The 27,102-nt window shown below is 42.7% G+C and overlaps 1 protein-coding gene across 3 annotated transcripts in view; it reads left to right on the forward strand.

The window, feature by feature from the left end:
* SIDL (SIDL trafficking protein particle complex subunit 10) overlaps nucleotides 1-27,102 on the forward strand; it is a 108,286-nt gene that overhangs the window by 1,787 nt on the left and 79,397 nt on the right. For all 3 annotated transcript variants that reach the window (XM_075695369.1, XM_075695368.1, XM_075695370.1), the window contains exons 2-3: nucleotides 17,141-17,222; nucleotides 23,641-23,776. In XM_075695369.1, the coding sequence (XP_075551484.1) occupies nucleotides 17,141-17,222; nucleotides 23,641-23,776 (218 nt within the window). The remainder of the gene's footprint in view (nucleotides 1-17,140; nucleotides 17,223-23,640; nucleotides 23,777-27,102) is intronic.

The raw sequence follows: 27,102 nt of genomic DNA on the forward strand, positions 1-27,102 counted from the left end.
GCATTATCTTCCAGCCTGCCTTTACATTTCCATATTTCTCATATGGAGAACTTTGTCACCTAATCCGGTTAAGGTGCAAGTTTTTAAAATAAATTTGACATATTGTGTCAATTTCGTATGTGTGTTGTTAATAAATTTACTGGAAGTAACTTTCCTGCTGCTGTGGTTAAAGATTCTGAAATAGAGCTTGAAGTTAAATTTATAACTCTGAGAATGTGTACAGCCAACATACTGCTGTCATTAACATCATTTTGCTGTGCAACTCTTAATTTGATGCATGCTTGACAAGGAACATCGCTCACTTGAAATGTCCAGGGTTTTCTTATCAATGGAATCTAATATTCTAAAGCAGCACCAGGCTGTGAGTGACGCCATAGTGGAAGGTCCCAGATAAGGTTTGACTACCAGTGGTTCATTAATATGCACCTAAATATTAAATTCACGACCATTCTTACATTTTACTTGTGCCGGGATGCAGCTGATAATCGGACCCACTGCTACCTATCGCTCAGTAACAAAACCATTGCTCCTGAGCTATCGCTGCAGGTCAAACGTCTTTTGAAGCTGAGTAGTCTCGAATAACGTTCATACACAGTGTTAGAGGACGTTTAAGTCACATGCTAAATCAGGCGGCACAGGTAGGGTACTCATTTTTGGTACTGTGAATTCTCCATGTTTTTACCGAGCAAGAAGAATAAAAGTTGAGCCACTACAATTGTAGTGCAAGGCAGCATGTAAGCAGCAGACTACCATGTAATAGCTCTCTATACATGGTTTGCTTAACGAGTGCATATGCATAGCTCTTCATGGGCTCAGGCTTAACCTCAGTGCCTTTACCCAACCCAGAATAAGGCACAAGTTCTTGTACCACTCAGACTCCCTTTGTCTACAGCTTAGGGCCAGGTCCAGACCAAGGTACCTTCATACTGGACAGGCTGGTCACATGCAAAAAAAACCTGTTTTTGTTGCAATTGTTTGTGGGAAACTACAGCAGTTGTTCAGTGTGAGTGACACCGTGTGCTTTACTGTGCTTAGTCTGGAGCTTCAGGAACCGTGGTCCCAGAGTTAGCAGGCGTAGTCCACCCTGTGGACAAAACAGCTCGATTCGGTGCACGTGGAGTGCTACTAACAGTATTCTCAGGATATGCCATGTTCCCTTTACCATGTGCAAGCTATTTGTGTATGTTATTCGTAAGCCTCTCCCTTGTGGAGAGCCAGCTATAACTGTTACTGGGAATTTAGTGTTGCATCAAAACCATTCAGCGATATTATTCTCTGGCACCACGCATTCCATAGTCCCATCTCATATTTGCACTATAATTTTTTTTCTGCTAGAAAAAGAAAGGACTGTCAGTTTTCAAATTGAATTTTTCCAAATTTCTGAATAAACTTAGATTTCTTCTTTAATAATCAACTGGTAATCAGGCAAAGCTTATTTGCCTGATTCTGAAATCTAGTTGTGGCATCACAAACCATGTTTTACTCTCATTTCTCAGAAGTGCAAACAAACAATTCAGCTTGATTAGTGTTTCTCTTGAGTGTCCCTTTAATTGGATAACCATGATTCAGGTGTAGAGGATGTAGTAGGTGACATTCAGCTGACTGCCACATTCACAATGTGATCAATATTAGCAAGGCAGTGACCTGAGTAGTTAAAAAGCACTTGTCTGCAGCAATCTGTAGCGTCCAGACAAGACAGTGCTTAACATTGGTTAAACAAGGATTGTCGACCGCTGTTGAAAACATGAAGTCTCCATCTGCCTTTGCACCTCTCACTTGAGCACTCAGTGAAGGTAAAATAAGAGCGACTGAGGTCTAGGGAACAAAGGAAATGAGGAACTGTTAGCTGAAGGTCGTCTTAAGCAAATGAGTGTGATTGTAACAAGGATTAAAAAAGAAAAAAAGAAACTCATCGACATGGATATTGTGCACGAGTACTCCTAGGATAACCAGAGATTCTCATTCATATCGTTGCATCACAGCTTTCATATATAATTACCTCAAATAATGCCATTAAGGTGACTCACTTAATTCAGATTAAATTTACATATGTCTATCTGGAAGGTGCATTTAGCAGTCACCAGGTTAAGATCAACAACATTGTTTTGTTAGTCACAACCACATTAAGAAACAAGAGGTTTGATATTTAATAGACTTTCTATGAAAAAGTCAACAGAAAGCTACAGCTCAAAAGCTCTTGTTTGCAAGGGAATGAAACTTTTTTCTTTTCTGTAGTTTTGTGTCTCTGGCTTGAACTCCTGTAGTTCATAGCGCCCCTCTATTCCTTTTTTCTTGCTTCATGATTATTTTCTAGGACACCCACTTGTTACTGTTGTGCCCATGTTATTTCCTCTTTCTCTCAACGTGCTCTTCTCTCATCCTGTTTGTCCGTCTGAATACAATATGAGATAAAAAGGCATCTCGAAACAGCTGCTGTACAGTGCCGACCTTGTCTGCTTCGCCATGCATCGAGCGCAGTTGTTATTTTGCAGCTGTGCGTTTGCAGCTCGTGCCCTCTGACTGCTTGAGTCCTGGTTGTCAGCTATGCTTTTCTAGAAAAAATTGTAGGACAACTGTGGGGAGGTCATTTGGTGAGCTGTTTCAGTGGAAGTCTGACTCAACTTATCTTGCTGCGCTGGCTCACTTGCTTTAACATTACACTGCTGGGCACGAGGTCACAGGTTCGATTCTTGGCCATGGCAGTTGCATTCTGACATAGCTGGAATGCAAAAATGCTCGTTTGCTTATTTAGATTTAGATGCGCACCAAAGAACCCCAGGTGGTAAAAATGAATCCGGAGTCCTCCAGGGCAGTGTCCTTTATAAACCACTGTGCATTTTATTTATTTATTTATTTATTTGTTTGTTTGTTTATTTGTTTATTGAGTTTCCATGTATACATTTGGAGGAGGCAGAGAAAGAAGCCTGGAAACAGCTTGATAGACTCTTTCCCCCCCCTCCTCCCCAAAATTCAAGGCATACAGATAGAAAAACATTGTAAAAATGTGCATGAAGAATTGCTAATATAGTAACTAGCACAGTAGCAAAAATTTTTAAGAATATTTATTGCACAAGCCGCACATTTAACGAAGCAACAGCAGTCATACATGACAGTAATCCACCAACGCATACAAATACGTTGAAGTGGCTGCTCACAGGCCAAAGGAAGCCAAAGAAAATATAGACAACCACTCACTAGAAAGTGGTACACAAAAGTAACTAACCAATTTATCTATCAAAATGGTTGTTTTTAAACAGTTCATTTCTAAAAGAAACAAAACAAATAAAAATGCAATCTAGCACTATAGCTATAGAAACAGTTGATGAAGCTTGTTTGTTTCAAGCATTAATAAATCAGTGCCTTGACTAATGTAGTTGTTGAGCAATGGGAGATAATAAATTATTGCTTGAATCGCAGAGTTAGTTCTTTGTACAGACGCCTTCCGACATTCAGGATTACCTCTCTGATATCCCGTAGATTCCTTAAGTTGTAGTCCACTCAGTTTTGCCAAAAATTGATTTTGACATATGCATTCTTTCATTAAGCATTTACAAAGCTGATAATTATATATATTTGGGGTGCAGAGTACACCAAGTTTTTTGTGCATAGGCTCTGCTGATGATTCAAATGGAGATCTAGTATTAAATTGTAAGGCCCTGTTTTTTAGTGGACGTTGTTTTTTAAAATTTTGCTGAATGTTGTTGTCCCTCACGCAAGTACACGATAATTTAGATAATGATTAAACACTGCGATGTAGTAGCATTACGATTTATGGTGGTTAAAGATGCCAATTAGTTTTGATGCTGTATGACCAACATGGCCATCCAAGGAAATATTTTCTCTAAAGAAAACACCCAACGTTTTGAATTTACTTACAGTGGGATGTTGAACACCACAATCTTGGGTGTTAAACCCCTTAATTAAATAAATTAATCAATTCAGCTCAATTTGCTCACTGTGCTGCTGCAAGTCCCATTGCCTTCAAGAAGCCACTTCTTAAGAGTGATCTCGACCAGATCCTGACCTTCATTCTGAAAGATCACATGTGAAGCCTATTTTGGTTTCATTGGCAATCGAAACTGCTGGTCTAAATTTTACTGTCTGCTCTTTGAACTGTGTATCGGAACTGTTGTGTCATGCTGCATGCATCCAGTCGTATAATGATGCTTAAGATTTCTTTTATTGCTGTTCACTGTGGTAGCTCCATGACTACGGCGTTGTGCTATTGAGCTCGAGTTTGAGGGCTTGATTTTAGTCGGGGGGAGGGGGGGTGCAAAACACAATAATGCTGATGTATATAGTTGTACAGTGCTCACGGAATGAAATGCGACAGGGAGCATTTAGTGAAACCCTGCATATGTGCAAAGTGCTCGAGAGTACCATGTCATGTCGCTAGGAATCTGGTCACCAAAGGTGCTGCAGACTCCGACCTAAGTGTATGCACCAAGATAACGTTGATGTGACACAAACTGCAGCCAGTGGAAATGAAAATATGCGCATTAGTTAGCCTTAAATTGATGTGTTGCATTCTGTGAGCACTGTATGGGCATATAAAGAATTCCAGATGCCCAAAATAAGTGGTCGAAATTAATCTGAAGTCCCCCACTACGGTATGCTGCATCATAATCAGATCGTGGCATTGGCATCTAAAACTTCAGGGTTTGATGTTTTTTTTTTTAATTGTTTTGTTTGCTGCTCCTCCATAAAAGAGACTACTAATGGACGAGCTTAGCTACATTTGATCGTTTTCACTTTCTTTTGCTCTGAAAGGGGAAAATTGGCATCCACCCTAATTGTAGCAACAGGCTACAAAGGAAAGCCATACAGATTTCTCGGAAAGAAAGCCTCGCAGTTGTAGAAAAATTTGTCCTGGTTCAGGACTTGAAGCCGGAACCAATGCCTTTCTTTCCAGGGTGGCCGCTCTACCATCTGAGATAACCATGAGCTAACCAGGAGGCTAGCAGATCGCAGAGCGAGGGCGAATTAATTGACAACTTGAAGCATTGGGAGACTGAAAATGGCAAACCAGTTCTGCAGAAGCCCGCAAGGTGGAGAAAAGTACATGAAAGGGAAAATTAGCATCCGCCCGAATTGTATCTCATTTCTTCAACTGCGAGGCTTTCTTTTTGAGAAACCTGTATGGGTTTCCTTTGTAGCTTCCTGCTACAGTTTGGGTGGATGCCAATTCTCTTCCTTTCAGGTATTTTCCTTCACCTTGTGGGCTTCCGCAGAACTGATTTGCACTTTCCTTTTGCTATGTATACTTTTTGTTAATCTCTCTTTGAAAATTTATTCAATTGTATAATTGAATAAATTGGCCCTGAAAGAAACCAAAATGCTTTCAATCTTTTAAATGTTTTACTTGCAAAAATGGCTTACAACCTTGTCACTCTTCACATGTTTCACAGTAACTCTGAGGAGACCAAGAAAAAGAAGGTTGGATGTGCTTCACTTCTGTTCAGAGTTGTGATTATGCTAAACCAGCTGCCACTGTTGCCCCCATGTTTTCTTTCTTTTAACGCGTGTAAGAGAGAAGGAATGTGAGCAACAACTCTGAGCGTAACAAAAATGAAATTGAATTCTGCAGTTTTGTGCAACAAAATCACGATATTGTTATGAGGCACGACATTGTAAAAATTCTGGATTAAATTTCGCCGCCTAGGTTTTTTTTTAGTGTGCTCCCAATGCATAGTACACAAGTGTTCTCGCATTCTGCCCCCATCAAAATGTGGCTGCTGTAGCGTAGACCAAACCCACAAACTTATCCTCAGCAGCACACCATCATAGCTGCCAAGCTACTGTGGCGGGTGTCTGGCCCTAGATATGCTCTGGCTGTATGGTTGAGCCAAGTTCTTTTCAACTCCTTAGCAGTATTATTGCCAAAAAGCAGTGTAAGCTTTACTTGCTTTGCAAGCCTTTGATGTCGTGAGTACGCAGTAGAGATAAAAAAAAAAAGGAGAGAGAAGGGGCTGTGGTGTTAATGAAAGAACAGGATGTCGGGGCCCCCCCTGTTGTGTCTGATTAAAAAAAGCGGGAACTGTGGAGCACATTACAATGCAGCAGATAGCAAAACCATGAATAACATGTGTTCCTGCAAGATAACGTTGCGCTCATTGTTTTGTGTAATACAAAGCATCCGCTAATTCGAAAGGCACGTGCCGTTACTCCGACCTCACTATGACGCCTTGGACAGCAGCTGTTGCTGTAGGCATTAGTACCTCACATTCGTATTAAACAGGTTTTCATTTGTGGCATTAATGACTATTAGAATGGTGCATAAGTTGACATTAAGCAGATGTAAGCAAGAAATGGGCTGGTGAGATGCGGTTAGAATTGTTTTCGCTTTGGCTTACGAATCTCCTGTCATTTTATTGGTAGTGTGATGCTCCCTTAATTCATAATAGTAAATGAACTACTCAGTTGGGTTCTGTACTAAACATGGCCCCGAAGTTTTTTATAACATCAGAAACAAGGCTTTAGCTGCTTAGGTGAACTTCCCAGGCTGTTGATCAGTTACTAAAAGCTGGCACAGGACTACTGTGAAGTGGCAAAAATTTTCCAAAACCTTTTCTTTTTCTTTTGGCCAAATTTGTGCAGGAATTTTTTTTCATAATGAAACTTTACAATTTTATCAATTCAATTTTTTTTTATTTACAAGCTTTCTTTGTATATCAACTTGAACAAAATGTAACTTTGTAAGTTTACCTTTCTGCTTGGCATTGGGGTTCTTGCAGTAATTACTTTCTAAAAAAAAAAGAAAGTTCAAACCATGCCTCAACATTGTCTGGTCGATATTACAATTATACCAGGCTTTTAAGAAAACTGGAAGCAGAACCATGGTGATGCAGGCAGTTGTAGTACATTGCATCGTCGGTGTGGACAAGCTGTAGGTCCAAATGAGAGCTCCCTGGCTCCAATTCTGCAGGTCCAGCAGAGAAGGTAGTTGAATCGGCATCAGTAGATCTCTCCAGACCATTGCTTTAAGAGAGCTGTGCAAACCTGGAATCGAACGTATGGCCATGCTTGCTGCTGCGCACATGGGCCTTAGACTGTCAGCACGAGCAAGGACATTGCGCTTAGCTGTCACCATTGGACTCTGTCATCAAAGCTATGCTGCGACAAATAATCGACGGTCTGCAGCTGCTACTGTCTGGTTTAAATACGCCAGTGGATCTAACAGCGGCAAAAATTATGACAGCTATAGACAGTCTCCTAGCTGCACTGTAGCAACTTCTACCTTTGCCCGCAAAGACGACTGTGCTGTGCTGTGAAGCGTACACGTACGCATTGCACAGAAACAGTGTATTCTACGGTCCTCATCATAATCACCATACCACCACCCTCCTTCCTCTTCTCATCCCACCTCTGTTATTCCCCTAAACCCCTTCCCCAGCGTGGAGTAGCAGGCTAGAGGCACGTCACTCAGGCCAACCTCTCCACCTTTCTGCCATTAAATATCCTCTCTCTCTCTTTCTATAGTACATCAAAGGTGAACCACTCATGTACATTGTTAAAGAGCTTTGGTTTGTAGGTGGATTTCTCAAATAGAAACACACCACTTTCAGTTTCAGAGCAAAACACTATACGTTAGCCCCGAGAAGGAACTACAGGGGTACTGCGAGCACCGCTCGCTGATGTCAGGGCAGGAACTCGCGCCTGTCATCTGCTGCAGTTTGGGCGGTGCCCAGGTGCCCTCTGCAGTGTTTTCGTTTGTTCACTCTCGTTCCCTCTGCTTATATACTTATGGTGGTCGTCTCAAATATATTTTTCTGACGTCTTCGTTCGCGAAAATATATTCAAGGAGCTTATTTCTTAGATGACAATACAGTTCTCAAAGGCAATGCTACAGTGCCAACTGAACAAGTGCAGACCACCCCATTGCGAGTTTTTCATGTGCGGATCGACAACCGCAAGAGCATAGCATATGAGAATCCAGTTATGATACCATACCTGCTGTGATGCAACAAGTATATCATAAACGCTGGCTATATATGACTTCTACAACTGTTACCTTGATTTTAATCTGCTAGAACAGGTTTGCTCACGATGAGCAGTTCATGGTATAATATTGAATCTTTGCATTTCTTCCCAGAAACGCTCGGCAGTAACACGAGGACTTAAAGGGACACTAAAGGCAAATAGCATTCCAGAAACCTTGAAATGCTTGTTTAGTGCCAAGAAGAGACTTAGTTTATGAGAAAATTGTATCTGAATGGTCCGAATACCTTTCTTGAAATTCAAATCTCCCGCCACCTAACCGGGGGGAGTGGTGACGTTGCATACGCCATTACCGCCCTTTGCTGCTGTCAGTGGTTGGACGGCGGCACCGAGCCAAGACAAAGCAGTGGATTCACTGCTGCAGCTGCTTTTTGGTCAAGTGACGTAGACCGTTCGGGCATCCCGCAGCATCACATGGAAGTTGAATTCTCTGCTACTTGCAGTTTGTGAGAGTTTCGCAAGCCAGCAAAACCACTTATGCACTACGCGATCAGGAAAGTACTGAAACGCGAAAGCGTGGGCGGCGCAGAGTCGAGTGAAAATGAAACCTTTCGACCGCCTGCGTCACTGTCAACGGTAATTTCAATGAGTTCTTTTTTCTGAGCATGGAATAGAACTGGGCAAGTAGCATTTTATTTCATTTTACAATACAATATGAGGATGTTTTTTGCAACAAGTAGTTGAGTACTAGTGACAGAATTTAACTGAGGAGTGCTTTGATCATCGGGCAAGTGCTTGAATGTCCCGGGGGAGTCTCTAATCATGTCCTGCATTTACGTTGATTTCTCAATTATTAAAGCTCTGTTCACTATAATATTGGCACCTTAGAGATTCTCGTGCACTAATCTATCACTTTAGCTTGACTTTTTATTTGCTTCTAGTGTCCCTTTAAGTAACACTGCAGTTTAGATTCTACCAGCACCACTTGCTTCTTTAACTGCTTCTCAAAATAAGGTGGTTCCTCACGTTTAAGTGGTGATAATTTGAAGTAAAGCTAATTGAGGCTTACAGCTGTTTGCAGTATATGAAAAAAAAATGTACCAATTTATATTACCTTTTCCATGCTACACGTTCAACTCACTTAAGCAATTCACTGGTGTTTGTTGCTTGAGGAATATATATGACGAATCTGTTTGGTGAACTGACACACACTTCTCGGCCCAAATTTTTTAGTGAAATATGCTTATTAGACTGTATGGCTGCAGCCAGAAAGAAGCCAGTGTCATTCATTAGTTAGTATGAGACATATTGAAGGTAGAATTCCCTAACTGAGGGTAAAAAAATCAAGTGAAATATGTAAGGCTTGTGGTGTCTTCCTTGTGAAGATTTGCAAGGTTCTCTTTTATGTACTGACGAAGTGAATAGTTCTCCGTTTGTATAATTGAACAACGCTGGATCATGACATGGGGAGGCAGAAGGTGCTTGAATTTTCCTCTTCTAGGTGCCCTAAGCTGTGCTGTAGTACCTTGAGTATACTTTAGGCATCGGGATTGGTGCTGTAAAAAACTCTTTCATGGTTTCAATTCGAAGTTGTAGTGAACTGATGGGTTTCTAGAACAATGCGTGCCTCGCCATAATAACAGTCGGTTGCTATGGTTGTGTGAAGGGTGATCCATATTGTCGATAAAGGCTACTGAGGGTCACCAAGAAGCATTTCATCACTTGCAATTGATTGTCTCTTAATCTTGTCCATGAAACTTTTCTTCCAGGTGATTGCTACTATGTTATTTGTGAATTAACTGTGTAAATACTCTACATGATATGCCGTCATAGTAGCAGCCATGAGCAATTCGTTTTATTGGGGCCTGTTTCAGAGAATGGTGGAAGTAACAGCAAAGTTTTTCATACGAAATGCATGCCTAACTCTTTCGTTTATGCATTAATAAAGTGGCCATATTTGACTAGAACAACTCACCGGAGTAATAATAATCGTGATGACAGCTTGGCTGGGCAGTGTCTTTCTAACACAAATAACATGTTCACACCAAATACCAAGATTTTTCTTACACAACTTCACGTGTTCAATTTGGAGACATTCTTTTTACGCAAAATTTATGGACAGGCACGGCGCATATATGCATTGCAAAACCAGTAGACCCTTCAACGCTACATAGCTTGTGATATTCAAGCCCCAAATTTTGTCGGCTCATGTGCTTTAGAAGAAAGAACTGTGGTTCAGGCATGGAAACATAAAGAAGCTGACATATCCATCAGTAAGTACGGTTCGAGCCTCTCATACCCCAAGCGTACACGAAGAGAACGAGTTTGCATGGCAGCCGAGCGAGCCAGGGCAAGTGGCGTCCTGGCCATGACGTTACTCATGAGAGGGCGCCACCCCAAGTTCTCGCTGCTAATAGAGGTGTTTCGCTATGATTAGTCATCTGAGTACTTCCTTTTTTTTTAGCACCTTAATCTTGTCATGAAAAGAAGGGAGCCATGTTTCCGTCACAGACATCAGAGCAGCCACTAGTAAAGAAAAAGGCAGCACAGGAAGAAGCAAACATGGACTGTCCTCTAGTGTCAAAAACTGTAACTAGAAGCTATTTAATTAACATATTTGTCAGCAGTTCACTGCGATAGGTATTTTTTGCTCGTTATGAGTCTACTTGTTGTCTGCTCTATTGGTACGACTTCCTGTGACGACCATACTCGTCATCAGTAGAGAAAAGTTTAAGTACAGTTGCATTCAAAAATACTTCATTTGTTGTAATGCAGGCGAAAGAACGGAACTGCCCAGCAACTCCAGGAGTCGTAATATGTTGTCTCCTCACTTTTGCAGAATAAAAGTAGGGGAATGGGTGGTTACCTTCCACAGGTTCAATACATATGGCAGAGCCGTAGTTCTAATGTGGAGCCGCGTTTGGAAGGATCATCATTGTATTTGTAACATGTTTCGTGGAAAACTGTTTGCTCTGTAAAGGCTCAACAAGCACCTTTAAGACATTTAGCGTCTGTGCAAATTTGTCAACTGTAGTCAAACTTATCTGTTGCGCCATAAAACACTAACTGTGCAGAAAACTTTGTGGAGTTAAAGGGAAAACTACAGGGGTGGTGCTGCTGCGTTTTAATGTGCCAGGTAATCCAGCTGAGTTTCACATCATTATCTGAGGTACTGAATCAGCATAGCTCACTACTTACAACGGTTCTGCATTTGCCAAAACGTTAAGAGCAAAGCAAAACAAAATATAATTTAACATTGAGTGCTGTGTTTTATGCCTTATTCTAGTGCAGCCAACCTCTGTTAATTTGACCTTGAAGGGTCTGAAGAAATTGATCTAATTATCCAGCAGGTCGAATTGAAAAAGACAGCAGGAAGCATGCTAAGACACGCTGTTGTTTTGTTTGGCAGTATTAGCCTTATTCTAACATTTCCCTGAATAACATGCGCCTAGTTTTTATGGGTACAAAGCAGAAAACTAACATAAAAACAGCATTAGAGCTCCTTGAGTAAAATATTTAGGAAGGACGACTCACCTGATTTTTTAACAAGAGAAATGTATCACGCCTACACTTTCAGCAATCAGAAAAAGGTAAAACCAGCAAAGTTCGTCTTCACGACATGGAAATGTATTGACACATAATGTCAGTCGTCGTCTCTCTCACAGTACTTTGTCGCTGTCTATGGACCACACCATACTGTCCTTTGTACAGTTCATTGCACATTTGATATCCCACATTTACCAAAAGACTCCACAGCAATTGGAAAGGGAAATGGTGGCCCATGCCTAGACTAACCACAGGGCTAATTTGCCGTGCACAACACGCAATTCTCGAGAGTGCGACATTGTTGCCTCTAGCTTAGCACGCAAAATGACTTCGAACTTTTGAATGAGCTTTTGCAGTCAGACTGAGAGCAACACAACGTTGTTGGCTTCCTATGTGAGAACTTGTTCTGTCACCAACCTGTCATTAAAGAGGTGGGGCAGGCTCTGACAGGAGACTGTTGGCAATGCCATGAACACACTTATGTTTCTAATCGCCCAATTTCGGCAATTTTTTTACCAGTGTTTTCTGGAAAAAAATGTCTGCATTAAAAACGGGTAAATACAGGTAATCATTCAGTGTGAGTTGCCGTTTCCGATTGAAAATTTTCCTGGGGGAAGCCAGAAATAGGCATTCTTGGCGGGAGGTAACAGGCATTCGACAGATTCACTGTTTCCTAGCGCTGCCAAAACTGATGGTGCAGCCATGGGGCTCACAGTTGAAGTCATCATTTGGGTCAGGTGCATCTGTGCTGGCCAGTCAAGTTCGAATTATTTGGTGAAGGCCAATTTCAGGATCAAAATAACAAGTTGTGACCTATGGGCATGGGCACCAACTGGGATTCTTGGTTGGGATCAAATTAACCCCAGAGTTGAATTGATGAAAGCCACTGTATATATGCTGTAGGAAGTAGGATGTTTTCTGTTCCCCAGCCCAAATGAACATGAATGAGACTTTAGGGACTATTTTCTAGAGGGATGTAATGTGTGAGCAGTTTGCTATTGTAACTTTCTCTTTATTGCCACAGCAGGTTGTCAGCGAGTATAACTAACAATGCACATATTCATTCAAGCAAACACACTTTTGACCTCATGAATCAAACACAGGGAAAGCAAATGTCATTGCTATGCCAAAAAAATTACAGGCCAGCAGAGCAATGTTGGACTTAGTTACGAGGTCTCTCATACGTAGTGATCAAACAGGCTGTCAAAAGCAGGCTTTATCTCTCACTTTGCATGCAACAGAAGTTGAGGCACACCCTGCCAGCCACTTCATACCGGATCAGAGCACAGGGTCAATGTATATCCTTGGTGATAAATTTATCATGACCGCAGTCTGCAAGAATGTGTGTGATAGTTAACTCACATGGACATTGTTTTCAAGCGACAGTTATGCTGCACTAAGCTGATGCTTGTTATCTAATCACTCTTGTCGGGATGTACTGCTTATCTATCCTGCATGTTTCCACTGTCCATCCCTGTACGACACTGCTGTTGAGGGACACTTCAACCACGTTGGCCGTAAAAACATTCTCTGGTAAATGTAATTGACTGCTTGCATTCAATCCTATGTGAAGTTGTTCCAGTCAGAAACTGTCTCCTGGCCTTTGGACATTGTGCACAAATATCTCTCGCCTGTATAGAAACATGCAAGAAATTATTTAATTCTGCATTACTTTCACGTTCCAATTTCCATAAATGAAACTCAACCATACTATTGTGACTCTTGAAAAATTCACCAAAGTAGAGGCTGAAATTTGTAGTGCGTGTGTTGCTTTATAAAACAGTCTCCTGTCCTTCAGTGCTGTGCAGCTAGTTACTTCTCGGCAGAATAATATCTCACGATTCTCTAAATTTATTCTTGTCAGTCCCATAAAACATAATCAGAATAAATATTTCCATGCTTTAGTAGTGTTATGCATTCTGTCAACTGCACTACTGGAAACTGGTTAATGATATGTAGGGTGCAGTAGTCAGGTGGTAAAAGAATAACTGGCACTTGCCATCATGGTCGTGGAAAGGAAAGGAAATGAGTATGCGTGTGCTCAATCAGATGTTCGATCACATTGAGGAGCTGCCTGACACATAGCTGTAAAGGGTTAAATGCAAGTAAGTGGCACAACACAATAAGTGGCCTGACACAAACACATGGGAGGTAAACACTATGGAGAGAGAAGAAAAGCAGATAAGTTTTCCAGCCTTTCCATGAGAGCTTGTGTGCTTAACATTTGCTTGCCTTCAACTTGAATTTGAGTCATCCACATGGTCGCCTCACCAGGCATCCCTGATGCAACCCAAAGCTATGAAAAGCCACATGGTGCACTCCATCCTGACTGCAAAACAGCATTTAGGTGTGACTGATATTGAGTTGGTGTTGTCGTTTACATACCTACGGTCATGCAGGATAGCTGTGCTTCTTTGCCTCATACAGAAAATATTTTATGGCCTCCATGCTCTTGTACTGCTAGTTGCTCATTTGTCTCATGTATCTCATCATCTTCACAACCACTGAGGCTTGCTGTGTATGTGTTTGGACGAAAAATGTTTTTGAACCTTTTGGAATTGCCTTGTGGGATAATAATATATAATATATATATTATAATATATATATATTGGGATGGTCCTCCCAACAATTTTGTTAACATGCGTGATCTGCTTGCTTTGAGAAAGAAATTACATATTGTAGCTTTATCGTTCGAATTAAAAAATTGATTCTTTGTTACTTCTAACACCTTGCATCAAAGTAATTCTGTAGTACGATTGTTGAGTACCAAGCAGGATTTTTTTATTTTATTTGTATTGTATAGTGTTTTCATTGCTTTCTTTAGTACTGGGAACTTGTAATTACAAGTCCTAATTTCTTGATTGCATAGAAAATGATTCTACCTAACCAATGCATCTTTTGTGCATTTTACTTCTGCTTGCAGTGCTGTAGGTGCACATTTCTTGAGTATTACAATCTCTTCATTATATGATATGTCTTGCAGTTTCCCTTTATAACCTCCCTAGGACAATATTACTGTAGGACACTGTGATGTGTCCAAAAGAAAGCAAATATGGGGTGTTACTGCTTAGTCAAGATGAAATTCAGTTGCCGAGACGGTCACTGCACAATTCCACAATGTTCCTGTCACTTGGCTTTACTAAATGCAAGGCCATTGACAAAATTTTTGTCACAATTTTATGAAGATGTTGCCTGCTGTGCATATTCTGCTTTAGCACAGAAGCAACACATCTACTGCACATCGAAATCACGCCATTTGCAAAATCACTTGAACTGTAATCCAATGTAATTTCGTAGCCATGTCAACTAATGTATATATTTCAAGACCCACTTTTTTCTGTAATGCCTTTGGGCCCTGAAATTAAATAAATGAAGTAAAATGACTTTAAGGTTTAAATAAAGGGAAATGTAAAAAAAGAATCTGTGACACAGAAAACTGCACAATTCACATTCTCTGGCATCGGTACTTCCATACTAGCCAGCACAGTAGTTGTGCTCATCATTTTATTTACCAGCGACATGCATGAGCAACCATTTCTTTTTTTTTTTTCATTTTGGTTTTGTTAACATTTCCTGTTATGAGTTCTGTGTTTGTAGGTCATTTGGTGCTTGTACCTGCGCTATTCTTTTTGTTGTTCTTGGCCATTATGTTAGCAAACATCAAGAACACCACAAGCCTGCTGATCATGCTACTGATAGGATGAGCATGCAAAGTTTACTAGGCAGGCTACATGGTCAAATCCCTCCCCCCCTCCTCCTCCTCCCACATCTTCTGTCCTATATCTGGATTCATGCAGCCTTTATGCTAGGTTTTCAATGCTAGTCACTATGACTCTGCAGTAAAGCTGCAGGGAACATTTGTGCAACCATTGTTCCTTGCCTGGTTCAAGCTTGCATTAAAAGCTTACCAAAAATAAATTTTGGACCACGTAAAAATTCTAGTTCCAGATAGCGTAGATATAAAGCAGCCTCTGTGCAAAAGATTTTTGAAATATGAGTCAATGCATCGCAAAAAAGCTTGAAAAAACTTTATGTTGTGAAACGGAAAAAAAAAAAAAAACTCAGTCATTATAGCTTGTTGAAAGTGACGCATGACCTGGAACTTTAGGACTAATCAGCACAGCACCTTGGTAAAACCTCCAAAGTTAGCCGGCACCCATGGTGGGCTGAAGATCTTCAGAGGTGATTGACTGGGTTTTGGCGTCGCATCCACTTGCCACCAGCTTTTCGTGTCGTCTGCTTAGGTGCTATTTAATGACTGTTAATGGGAAAATTAGAATGCTGCTTCGTCAAGATTTCTTCAGTAGTACATACTATTGTTCTAAAGGCAGCAGCACACTTGTTGACACTTGGATGAATGCTAAATCACAGAAACAGTGTTTGTCCAATGGTCAATAAGTACGCTGCCTTTAGAACAGCAGTGGCCAACCAACGATTAGCTTACCAATACCCCTTCAGCAAGTGCATACCACTCATAACTAGAGTGAAATTTTGTCCCAGTTCGATTTTTGGCCTTTTTAAAAAGATGCTAAAAGCAAATGTTAAGTCGACCTAAATTGTTAGATTATTCTTCTAGAAACCTTTTTTTGTATCATGTCTGGAGATGACGTAGTTGTGCGGAAAATCGGGACTCAGGACACTGTGCAATTCTGCTATGCAAATAACTCTTAATGGGCACCCAAAATAGTTGCACTGGCAATCTTGAAGGTTGTGCTCTGCCAGGTGCTGCTACATGCTTTGAATCGGAGACCTACACAGAGAGGGCAGCACATTTCTGTTAAGGGCATTGATATAGTTGTGTGAAGAGGCGGCACCGGTCAGTTCTTTTGTGGGAAAATCCTACAAAATTGGTCAAGCTGCATTGTATTTCATGTTGAAATGCAACCAAATTACCTTTACTATTATTGGCTGATTAAAATGCATCAATTTATTGGACATGTTACCTTATGGGTGCTGCTACTGCGTTTACGCAGGGGCCGCACCAATGCTGTCATGTGTTTGTGATTTGTTTCACTTATGAATGTTCTTTTCTTGGTAAAAGTGTGTGTGCAGATGTCTGTTTGTGTACCTCGTGTACTGTGTGTGTAAAGTGAGTTATACATTACGTACCTTTAAAAATGGCCTTGTGACTGATAGTGTTCCACTCAGTTTATTAACAAAATGCCTTTTTATACATTTCTAGAAAAAAATTTCAATGCACTCTTTGCAATGCGCATAACAATGCAAACTTTCGAACGCATACCTCAATACTGGCCTCAACCTCAGAGTTTGTTTCACATGAATATGCCTTGTGAGCTCACCGGTTGCAATTTTTAATTGCAATATGTGTCGTAAAATACTTAGTTCAATTTGATTACTGAAATTTGTTAATTGGTCAATTAGGCAGTTTGATATTTATGCAAGTAACATCTGCCTATTCAAGTAATCCAGCTCAGCTATTTGAATTTTGCTAACTGCCACAATCGATTCTGCAAATTTAATGGCACTGCAAATGTTGGTAAGTTCCACAGAGTTTTAAGCTTAGGTAAAGATCTTTGATCCTGGCTTAGCATGATGACACTTCGAGGTTGTTGCTGATTGCATATTTTGTTTGTCTGTTCTTTTTTATGGGCTGAGGTATTCACGCTGGTCTTTTCCTCCATGCTGTTGTTCTCAGATGCAGGTGACAAGCCAGTGTTCAAAGCCCTTGAGAACCTGTTTCTGGAAGGGTTGCCGCAGGAGCCTGTTGAGTGGACACGGTACGTTATGCTGCATGTCTAGCAGCCTGAGAAACGCAGAAAGCTTGAAAATGTCAGGAAATTTTCCACTCAACTTAATTCACTTTGCTGCATATTCCAGCAACTTGAGCAGGTGAGAAAAAAGTAAAATTATGCGCAGGAAGCATCAATGATAATTGGCAGTGTGAGCGGATAGCCCAAGCAAATGAACGAACGAACAAATCAACATTCTCTGTTGAGTCTGACCAACCACAAAAATAGGCGAAAGAGGTAAACAAAGCTATTTGCGCTGAAGGGACACCAAAGGCAAATATTAAGTGAATGTGGACTGTTAGACTACCATTCCAGAAACCTCGCAACACTTGTTTCAAGCCAAGAAAAGACATAGATCAAGAGAAAATCTTGTCTAAAGGGTCCATGTACCTCTAGCACAATTAAAATCACCCGCCCCCGAGTAGGGAATCGTGACATTGCATACGCCATCACTGCCCTCTTTTGCTGTCGGTGCTACGGTTTCTTGCGCAAAACACAAAAGCACGGCCAGAAACCGAACCAAGACAGAGCCCACAGTGCGAAAGAGGAAGGGAAAGCACGCACATAATCATAAACATGATCTTCGGCAGTTGTCACGATGGGCTTTGTTGTCTCCTACTTGCAGTTTGTGTAAGTTTCATGAGCCTGCAAAAGCAGCATAGCACTGTGCAATGCTGAAACTACTGAAACACAAAAGGGCAGGCAGCGCAGAGTCGAGTGAAAGCTAAACCTTTCAACCGGCCACGTCATTGTCAAGGGTAACGTCAAAGAGTTATTTTTTCTAAAAATTGAATAGAAGTTTACAATTATAATTTTCTTCCATCACATAATGCAATTTAATTCTTAATGCAATGCAAATTAAATCTTTGTATTATGAGTAATTGAAGACTAGGGACAAAATTATAAGGAGGAGTTGCTACATCATTGGGCTAGTACTTGAGTGTCCTGGTGGAGTCTCAAGTTGTGTCCTGCATTTAATTCAGTTTCTCGATTACTAAGGCCTTGTTCTCGATAATATTGTCACAAGCTGTCATGAACCACGCCTGCCGCGCAGACAACCAGATGAAAGAAAGAAGCGAACGACGTTAGCCAAGCTGCCGCGAGACCGCTCTGCAACAACCGCGCCTATCAACCAGATTCATCTGGTTCTGCATTAAACACCTCGTGTATAACATTTGGTGGAGCTGTGCGGGGTAACTCCCATGACCTACAACGGAACCACCAGCACAAGAGCTACGCCGAAGCCGTTGCCTCGCCGGACTTTCGCCGTTGCACTCAATCATGGCCACAGAGAAAAATACCCTCACCAGCAGTGCCTCGGCGAGCCCAGTCCCTATCCAGCACTACCGAGAGCCACGCACGTTCTCGGCAAAGGCAGAGGATGGTGTGGATGAGTGGCTAACCCATTACGAAAGGGTAAGCCAGTAAAATAACTGGAACGCTGCCAGTCAGCTTAGGAACGTTGTTTTCTTCTTGGCCGGCACGGCGTTGGTATGGTATGACAACCACGCGGACATGCTAACTACATGGACACGCTTCGTTGAGGAGATCAAAAAGTGTTTCGGTGACTCGGACGCAAAGAGGAAACGTGCAGAACTCACATTAGCCCAGAGAGCTCAGGTACCCGGTGAGACTTGCACTACCTATATCGAAGAAATTTTGAAGCTGTGCCGAACCGTCAACCCTCAAATGACAGAGAAAGATAAAGTGGGGCACGTGGTAAAAGGAATAGCGGAAGACGTGTACAACTTCCTCATTGGTAAAGAGAACTTGCACACTGTATCAGAACTGATACGGCACTGCCGTACATTCGAGGCGCTGAAGACTCGCCGAATTACACCAAAGTTTGGACGGCTGGCCAATGTAACGACCGTAGCAAGCATTGACACGAGTCCTCTGCTCCCAGACCTTTCATCCGCCATCCGCCAGATAGTCCGCGAGGAGCTCCAGCGACATGACGAACAGGCACGTTACGCGGCGCCACGTTGCAGCTCCTCCGTTTTCCGAGACACTCTTTGGGAACCCCCTTCGGCTACTTGGAACCACTCGGTGAACATCGCGGATCTTAACGACTCCAGAGACGAACCGCATTACATTACGACCGAACCACCACGCAATGATTCGCCCCCTCAACGTCTTGATCCACGCCCACGCAACTTTCGTCCTCGAAGACTCGCCGCTACCTACGACTTTCAAGGGGAAGAGCCTCGTTACTCTCAACCGATGTCTGTGGCAGAATACTTCAATCCGCATTCTGAAGTTCGTCCTTCGCCAGTGTGTTACTGCTGCGGCATGCCTGGCCATATAGCTAGGTACTGTAGCCGACGCCGAGCATCAAACTACGTATCGTCAGCGCCGACTATGCGGTCTAGCGGTCGTACACTGCGCACTCAGTGGCCAGGAGACTCCACTTCAGGAAGCCACTTTCGAGAGGACCGATGCACCGCCCAGGAGACCTACTTTGGAGAAGAAAGAACCCAGAACCGCTACCGCTCCCCTGCCTCCGACCGTACTCTGACGCCACCACCAGCCTTACGAGCCTCCTGATCACCATCCCCTCCACCGCGATTCACGTCACTGTCGCCTTGGTGCGATATTACACGGCTTAATGGGCTATTACGATACACAATATTTTGCGACTTAAAATGGGAAGTTTGCATGTACTACTTAGATGACATTGTGATCTTCGGGTGAACGTTTAGTGAGCACAACAAACGTTTGGATTTGGTCTTGAACTGCTTGGAGAAAGCGGGTCTTGTGCTCGATTAAAAAAAATGCCGTTTTGGGGAAAGATAAACTCTTGTGCTAGGCCATCTGGTCGCTAAAGAAGGCATCCGACCAGATCCACAAAAGACTGCTGCCGTAGAAGCATTCAGAGTACCCAACTCTGTCAAGCAGTTAAGAAGTTTCTTGGGCTTGTGCTCCTATTTTCGCCGATTCATTCTCCAGTTTGCTGACATGGCTCATCCCCTTACACACCTTCTCCAAAAAGGTGTTCCCTTTGAGTGGACTGCAGATTGCAACTCATCGTTTCGCCAGCTCAAGTTCCTGTAGACATCCCAACCAATTCTTCGCCACTTTGATCCTTCATCACCAACTGAGATTCACACTGATGCCAGCGGCGTAGGCATCGGTGCTGTGCTAGTTCAGCATGTTGGCGACAGTGAGCACGTGATCTTTTACGCTAGCCGGTCCTTGAGCCGCTCCGAGCGCAACTACACAGTCAGCGAACAAGAGTGTCTGGCGGTCATCTTCGCCGTGCAACGGTTTCGTTCGTATCTCTATGGGCACCCCTTCACTGTGATAACAGATCATCATTCGCTATGCTGGCTTGTGAATCTGCGGGATCCCTCAGGACGACTAGCGCGCTAGGCCCTCCATCTACAGGAATACGATTTCGTTATTTGCTACAAAAGTGGCCGGCGACATGCTGACACTGATTGTCTCTCTCGGATGCGACTTCAAACAACTGAATGTGATGCGGACAATTTTGATGAAGACATCGCTTTTGTGTCACCGGAATTTCCGGATATGGGTACCGTCATATCCAAGCAGCACAAGGACGAGAGCTTACAACCGCTTTTCGTGGCAGCACAGGAGTCACCTGCAGGCAGTCGCTTTCGCCTACGTGATGGTGGCGCGCTGTATAAGAAGAGCTACTCGACCACCGGTGCACGCTACCTTTTAGTTGTCCCCAAGAACCTTCGCCACCAAGTATTACTCGCCATGCACGATGACCCAACTTCCGGTCATCTTGGTTCCATACGTACACTCTACCGGGCTCAAGAACGTTTTTACTGGCCTAAGATGTGGAAAGATATCGAATGGTACGTCGCCAGCTGCTCTCAATGCCAGCGCTACAAGCGTCTGCCACAAGTGCCACATGGCCTGCTTCAACCAGTTCCCCCTTCTAGCGTCCCCTTTGAGCAAGTTGGTATAGATCTTCTGGGCCCTTTCCGGTGATCCTCCAAGGGTAATCGTTGGGTTATCATTTGCGTAGATCACCTTACCCACTATTGTGAGACCGCCGCATTGCCATCGGCCACAGCTACAGAAGTTTCTATCTTCTTGCTGGCTAACGTTATACTCCGACATGGACCTCCTCGCATAGTAATCAGCGATCGTGGGCGACAGTTTACCGCGGACGTGGTTGAAGAAACCCTTCGTCTGTGTTCATGTCGCTTCCGCCATTCTACGCCCTACCATCCACAAACTAATGGTCTGGTCGAGCGCACAAACAGAACGCTTGCCAACATGCTGTCCATGTATGTCGATTCAGCACACAAGAATTGGGACAGTATCTTGCCTTTCATTACCTATGCCTTCAATACCGCGAGACACGAGACCACTGGTTACTCACCATTTTTCCTTCTGTATGCTCGTCCACCACGCTACACCCTCGACACCATATTTCCCTACTTCGCTCATGACAACGAATCAATTGACGAGATCCTATGTCGAGCAGAAGAAGCGCGACGCCTCGCTAGGCTACGCACCCTAGCATCGCAGGACCGGTCCAAGATACGCTATGACAGGCGTCACCGCCACATTTACTTCAATCCTGGTGACCTTGTGTGGCTCTGGACGCCGTTGCGGAAGCGTGGCTTGTGCCAGAAGTTTCTCGCCCACTACGCCGGCCCTTACGTTATTCTGGAGCGCCTCAGCGAAGTAAACTACCGCATTGCGCGTGTCACGAGCAGTGGACGACGCTCGGCCAGGGCTGAAGTGACACACGTCACGCGTCTGAGGCGTTACAACCCACGAGATGACTGACTCGCCCGGCAGGCTTCGTCTGCTAGCGGGGAAATGTCACAAGCTGTCATGAACCACACCTGCCGCGCAGACAACCAGATGAAAGAAAGAAGAGAACGATGTTAGCCAAGCTGCCATGAGACCGCTCTGCAACAACCGCTCCTATCAACCAGATTCATCTGGTTCTGCATTAAACACCTCATGTGTAACAATATTGATGCCTTAGACGCTCTCGAGTATTAACCAGTCACTTTAGCTTGACTTATTATTTGCCTTTAGTGTCCCTTTATAAGAAATTTGCTTGATGGGCAGATTGACGGGCTCTCCCGTTGTTTACATGTTTAACTTTATTGCTTGGAAAGCTTAATGTGCTTGAAGATAATCTCGCAGTTGTCAGTGAAACTGTCCAAAAATGAATCATGCCAGTGAGACAGCAACCAAGTGAAACTCGCCATAAACAAAATTGTGTGCTAGCTTATCAAAGCTCTGTTACAGCCATAAATATTTTCTAGCAAATTGAATTTCTATGACAAATGCGTAGTGCTTTAACGGAAAGCTAGTTGGAGGGCACTGGCAAGGCTTGCGTAGCCTTCTCTTTTTTTGTTCTTTTTCATAGCTACTAGTTCACAAAATTTTTGCTGGTGCAACTGAATGAACACGTCTGAATGTTTCCCACTCGTGTGGTGCCTGGGGTTCATGCACATAGATAGGAGAGACTTATAAGTCATTAGCTAGACTCTCGAATTTTTGTGTGTTTGCTGCTTCTCATAGAAAGTGACTAGTCATCATAGAAATCAGCTTATCATCATAGAAATGGCCAAAGGGTATTATTGATACATAATGTTGACTTCATTCGGAGGGAAATACTGTCCTATACTCAGTAAAATCAAAGTGGTATAATGGAAAAGATTTAGACTCAAAGTTGACGTGTACAAGCGCAACTGTCACATTTTCTAGTTTTGGCATCCAGCCGTGTCATTGTGGAAGATACTTGCAGCATGGACTTGAAGGCGTACTGAAACATATTTTTGAAGTTGTAAAAAAACTGTGTTACTTGCTTCTTGCAGGCAAAAGGATGGTGGCAGAAGGATGGCACTTAGCATGTGCAAAGGCTGGAAAACGGTCTTAAGACATTTTAATCTGATACTAAAGCAGGTCTTGAAATGCTGGACCTGGCATCATGGACATAATCGTGACATTATAACACAAAGCAAGGTTTGCTGACATCATGTAGCAGTGAGGCTTAGCATGACAACATCGCTCAGGAAAAAAAACTTTATAAGCAACAGTGCTGTGTACATTTCTTCTGACTGCACTCACATGTATTATCCACAGTGATTGCAGGAATAGAGCAAGTCATTGTATGATTACATCATGACATGTGCATCTGCTGGGTAGCAAAACCGAAACTGGATTGTATGAACAAGTATAATAGTAAATTATCCAGAGTGCTCTGATGCATGTGAGTATCTCTTGTATTGTTTAGGGGATTTGGGCTTCTCATTTAATCCGAAAATTAAGAGAGAGAAGTTGAAAATGTCATCTTATTATTTCTTTAAGGTTAGGGCTTTAGGTTGTGTATACAACACTGGATAAAAGGAGTTGGCACAGAAAAGCAGAGGAAACGCTTTACTGACTGAGCATGACCATGCAGGTCCTACGGGCGGGGCCCGAAGACGGTGCGGGTGGAGTGCCGCTTTGTCGAGTATGATGTGGCCCAGCTGTCTCGAGAGAAGGATGGCCGCTTGCTCGATCAGGCACACTTGCATGTGTACTGCACTGACTGCAACGTAAGCACAACTCTGTGTATCCAATTGTTGACGTGTATTTTACCGTTCTAGTAGTGGTTCAGTAGCATGGGCCTAAAATGACACTGAAGAGCAACAATCAGTCATTTTAAATGTTTAAACTATTCTTTTAAATTGTATATTAGTTACATATTATTTGGCAGAAAAATGATGGTTATTACTGGAGCCAACGGAAAGCTGAACTTCCTTCTTTTCAATTTTATGACGAAACCTCAGCACCAGTACGTACATCACAGATTTCAAAATAATATTTCATTCATGGGACCATTTTGCCACAGAAAAAGTTATCAAAATTTGATAGATCGAGTGTGTGGTCCCTTTAGAGTCCAATGTAGTCATTATTTACCTCTAAACATTTAACAAGGCCGAAGTGCACACTGTCAAAATCCATGACATTATGGCTGCCAGTTGCATGAACTAGTGGCAGTGTCACCATCCCTTTTTTGTTTGTGAGTCATTTCCAACTTACCGGGCTTCCATGTATGGTAAGAATTACTGTTTTTTTTTTTATTGCAGAAGTGTAATGTATAAGTGCAGCTTAACTGCATATTTCTCTACATTGTCTAGTTAATACTTTATGAAAATTTTAGTGTAATGAAAAATTTGTGAATAGCCTTTAAAACATTTGTTCTGTGGGGACATACCTAAATATATTTAGGTTATTTCTTGCCTATGTGAAACTTGTCAGTGTTGTATGACAAAACAGCAGGCTTGGACTGCAAAAAGATTCCTTTGTATAGTGTCTTCACTTTATTTATCTACTCAGTGCCTTTGAACCTATAAAATGCAACCTATAGAGGCTTCATAAACAGTTTGTATTGCAGAGGCGATTCTGAATTTTTAGCAACTGAACAGACATGGCTGTACAGAAACTTCTGCGGAGCTTTGCTTTCCAAACAAGCATTGACAGTTTGCTCGTAATTTGCTGCAAGACTATACATCAGATGGGAATCCCCCTTTCTGTCGCTTATGAGTAGGGTTGTGTGAATAATTGAATATTCAATTTCGAATCGAATAGTGAATGTCCGAATAATTCAACTTGGGAATTGAGTATCTAACATTCAATTTCATTACTGTCAGTGAATGACCTTGCCGTGGTCGGTGGCTTGATGTGTGCAGCGTTATCATAACGTTTGATCTTTATCGGTATAAGGTTTGAACTGACTGAAACCATTAATGCTATGCATACAGAGAGACCAACAAGAGCAGCACGTGTGGAAAGCACAGAAGCATGTGTGAAGATTGACTTTATTAGCCACTGGAAGACACGCTGACCGCATCGAATACATGAGTTCAGTATTCACGCACGGAGGTTCACACAGTTGGGCGCTTTGTACCCACATGCAAGCAAACAGACAAACTTGGCACGCAAGCTCACGGCAATTGCAGGCTGGTCAACTGCAGGCCCGAAGGCAGCTTCAATGGCAGTCAATCTAACCCATGCACAGGATCTCGTGACCAATCACTGATGAGACACCCATTAATAGCAACAAGCTTTCTGCGACGGTTTGCGGCCCGTTATCACATTGGCCGGTGGCGAATTTTGTCATTGCTACACTATTGTGCACACTGTCTAGCCCATTAGGGTTCTTATAGCTGCGTCTTCGGGTGTCAACGACTAAAGTTGCTATTTCATACCAAATCAACACAGATTTATTCACAGTGGCCGTACGGTCCTCAGAAAGCCAGCAGACTGCCTCACAAATGAAAGCGAGTGTACGCGATGACTATTGCATATTCATGGATGCCGTCTTTGCAAAATACTGTACGATGGCCCCGTGTTCTGAATGCCGTTCATAGGCACACAATGATCTCGTTTCATAGCTTGGAGTGACCCGTCGCAAGACATGCTTTGGATTTACATGGCGGGCTCGAAAATATCATGTGACAGGGTGCTGACCCACAGCTGCAGACGCGTTTACACCGACGGCAGATCATCATCATCAGCCAGGCTGTGCCCACTGCAGGGCAAAGGCCTCTCCCATACTTCTCCAACTACCCCGGTCATGTACTAATTGTGGTCATGTTGTCCCTGCAAACTTCTTAATCTCATCCGCCCACCTAACTTTCTGCCGCCCCCTGGTACACTTCTCTTCTCTTGGAATCCAGTCTGTAACCCTTAATTACCATCGGTTCTCTTCCCTCCTCATTACATGTCCTGCCCATGCCCATTTCTTTTTCTTTATTTCAACTAAGATGTGATTAACTCGCATTTGTTCCCTCACCCAATAATTTTTTTTCTTATCCCTTAACGTTACACCAATCATTCTTCTTTTCATAGCTCGTTGCATCGTCCTCAATTTAAGTAGAACCCTTTTCGTAAGCCTCCAGGTTTCTGCCCCATAGGTGAGTACTGGTAAGACACAGCTGTTATACACTTTTCTCTTGAGGGATAATGGCAACCTGCTGTTCATGATCTGAGAATGCCTATCAAATGCACTCCAGCCCATTCTTATGCTTCTGATTATGTCAGTCTCATGATCCTGATCCGCGGTCACTACCTGCCCTAAGGAGACATATTTTCTTACCACTTCCAGTGCCTCGCTACCTATCGTAACTGCTGTTCACTTCCGAGACTGCTAAACATTACTTTAGTTTTCTGCAGATTAAATTTTAGACCCACCCTTCTGCTTTGCCTGTCCAGGTCAGTGAGCATGCATTGCAATTGGTCCCCTGAGTTACTAAGCAAGGCAATATAGACAGGGACAAAAAAAAGAAAAGAGGAAGAAGTAGAAGAAAGAAAAGGGAAAGGGGAAGAGGGGGGCTTACGTCGCACGAGCTTGCCATGGGCCTCCCGATTTCAGAACTCTTTACCGTCGTGGACAAGGACCGCACGGAGCGGTGCCAGGTGACATGATGCGCATTCCCCACTTTTGTCTGTCATGCAGATTGGCCTTATAAGGAGCTGACGATAACCCACAGAAAACACCTACCATAAAGATAGAAAAACCTTCCTGTTTCTAGAAGAAAACTGGAAAGCAATACTTTGTAAATGATGGAAGATTTCTGTGCACAGTATGGCCCACTGTTAAACTGAATATCCCCATTGGTATTTAGGACAGCTTCGCTATTTCCTTAGCTTCAAGGGGGAGAAACACTTGATTCTAATCGGTAGACATTCTGTCTGGAAAAATATTTAGTAGAGTAGAGCATACTATGCATCTCAATTCATAGGTACCTAAATTACTTATAGCTATCAAGATACTTTTTAAGTAGTGTGATGAGCCTTCTGAGCATGTACAGCGCTGTGCTTTTTGCACAGAATTTGGAAACATAAAGGTCAAATTTTTTTATGTTCGATTTGATAT

The sequence above is a fragment of the Dermacentor variabilis genome, chromosome 6, assembly GCF_050947875.1.
Source record: "Dermacentor variabilis isolate Ectoservices chromosome 6, ASM5094787v1, whole genome shotgun sequence".
Taxonomy (NCBI): domain Eukaryota; kingdom Metazoa; phylum Arthropoda; class Arachnida; order Ixodida; family Ixodidae; genus Dermacentor; species Dermacentor variabilis.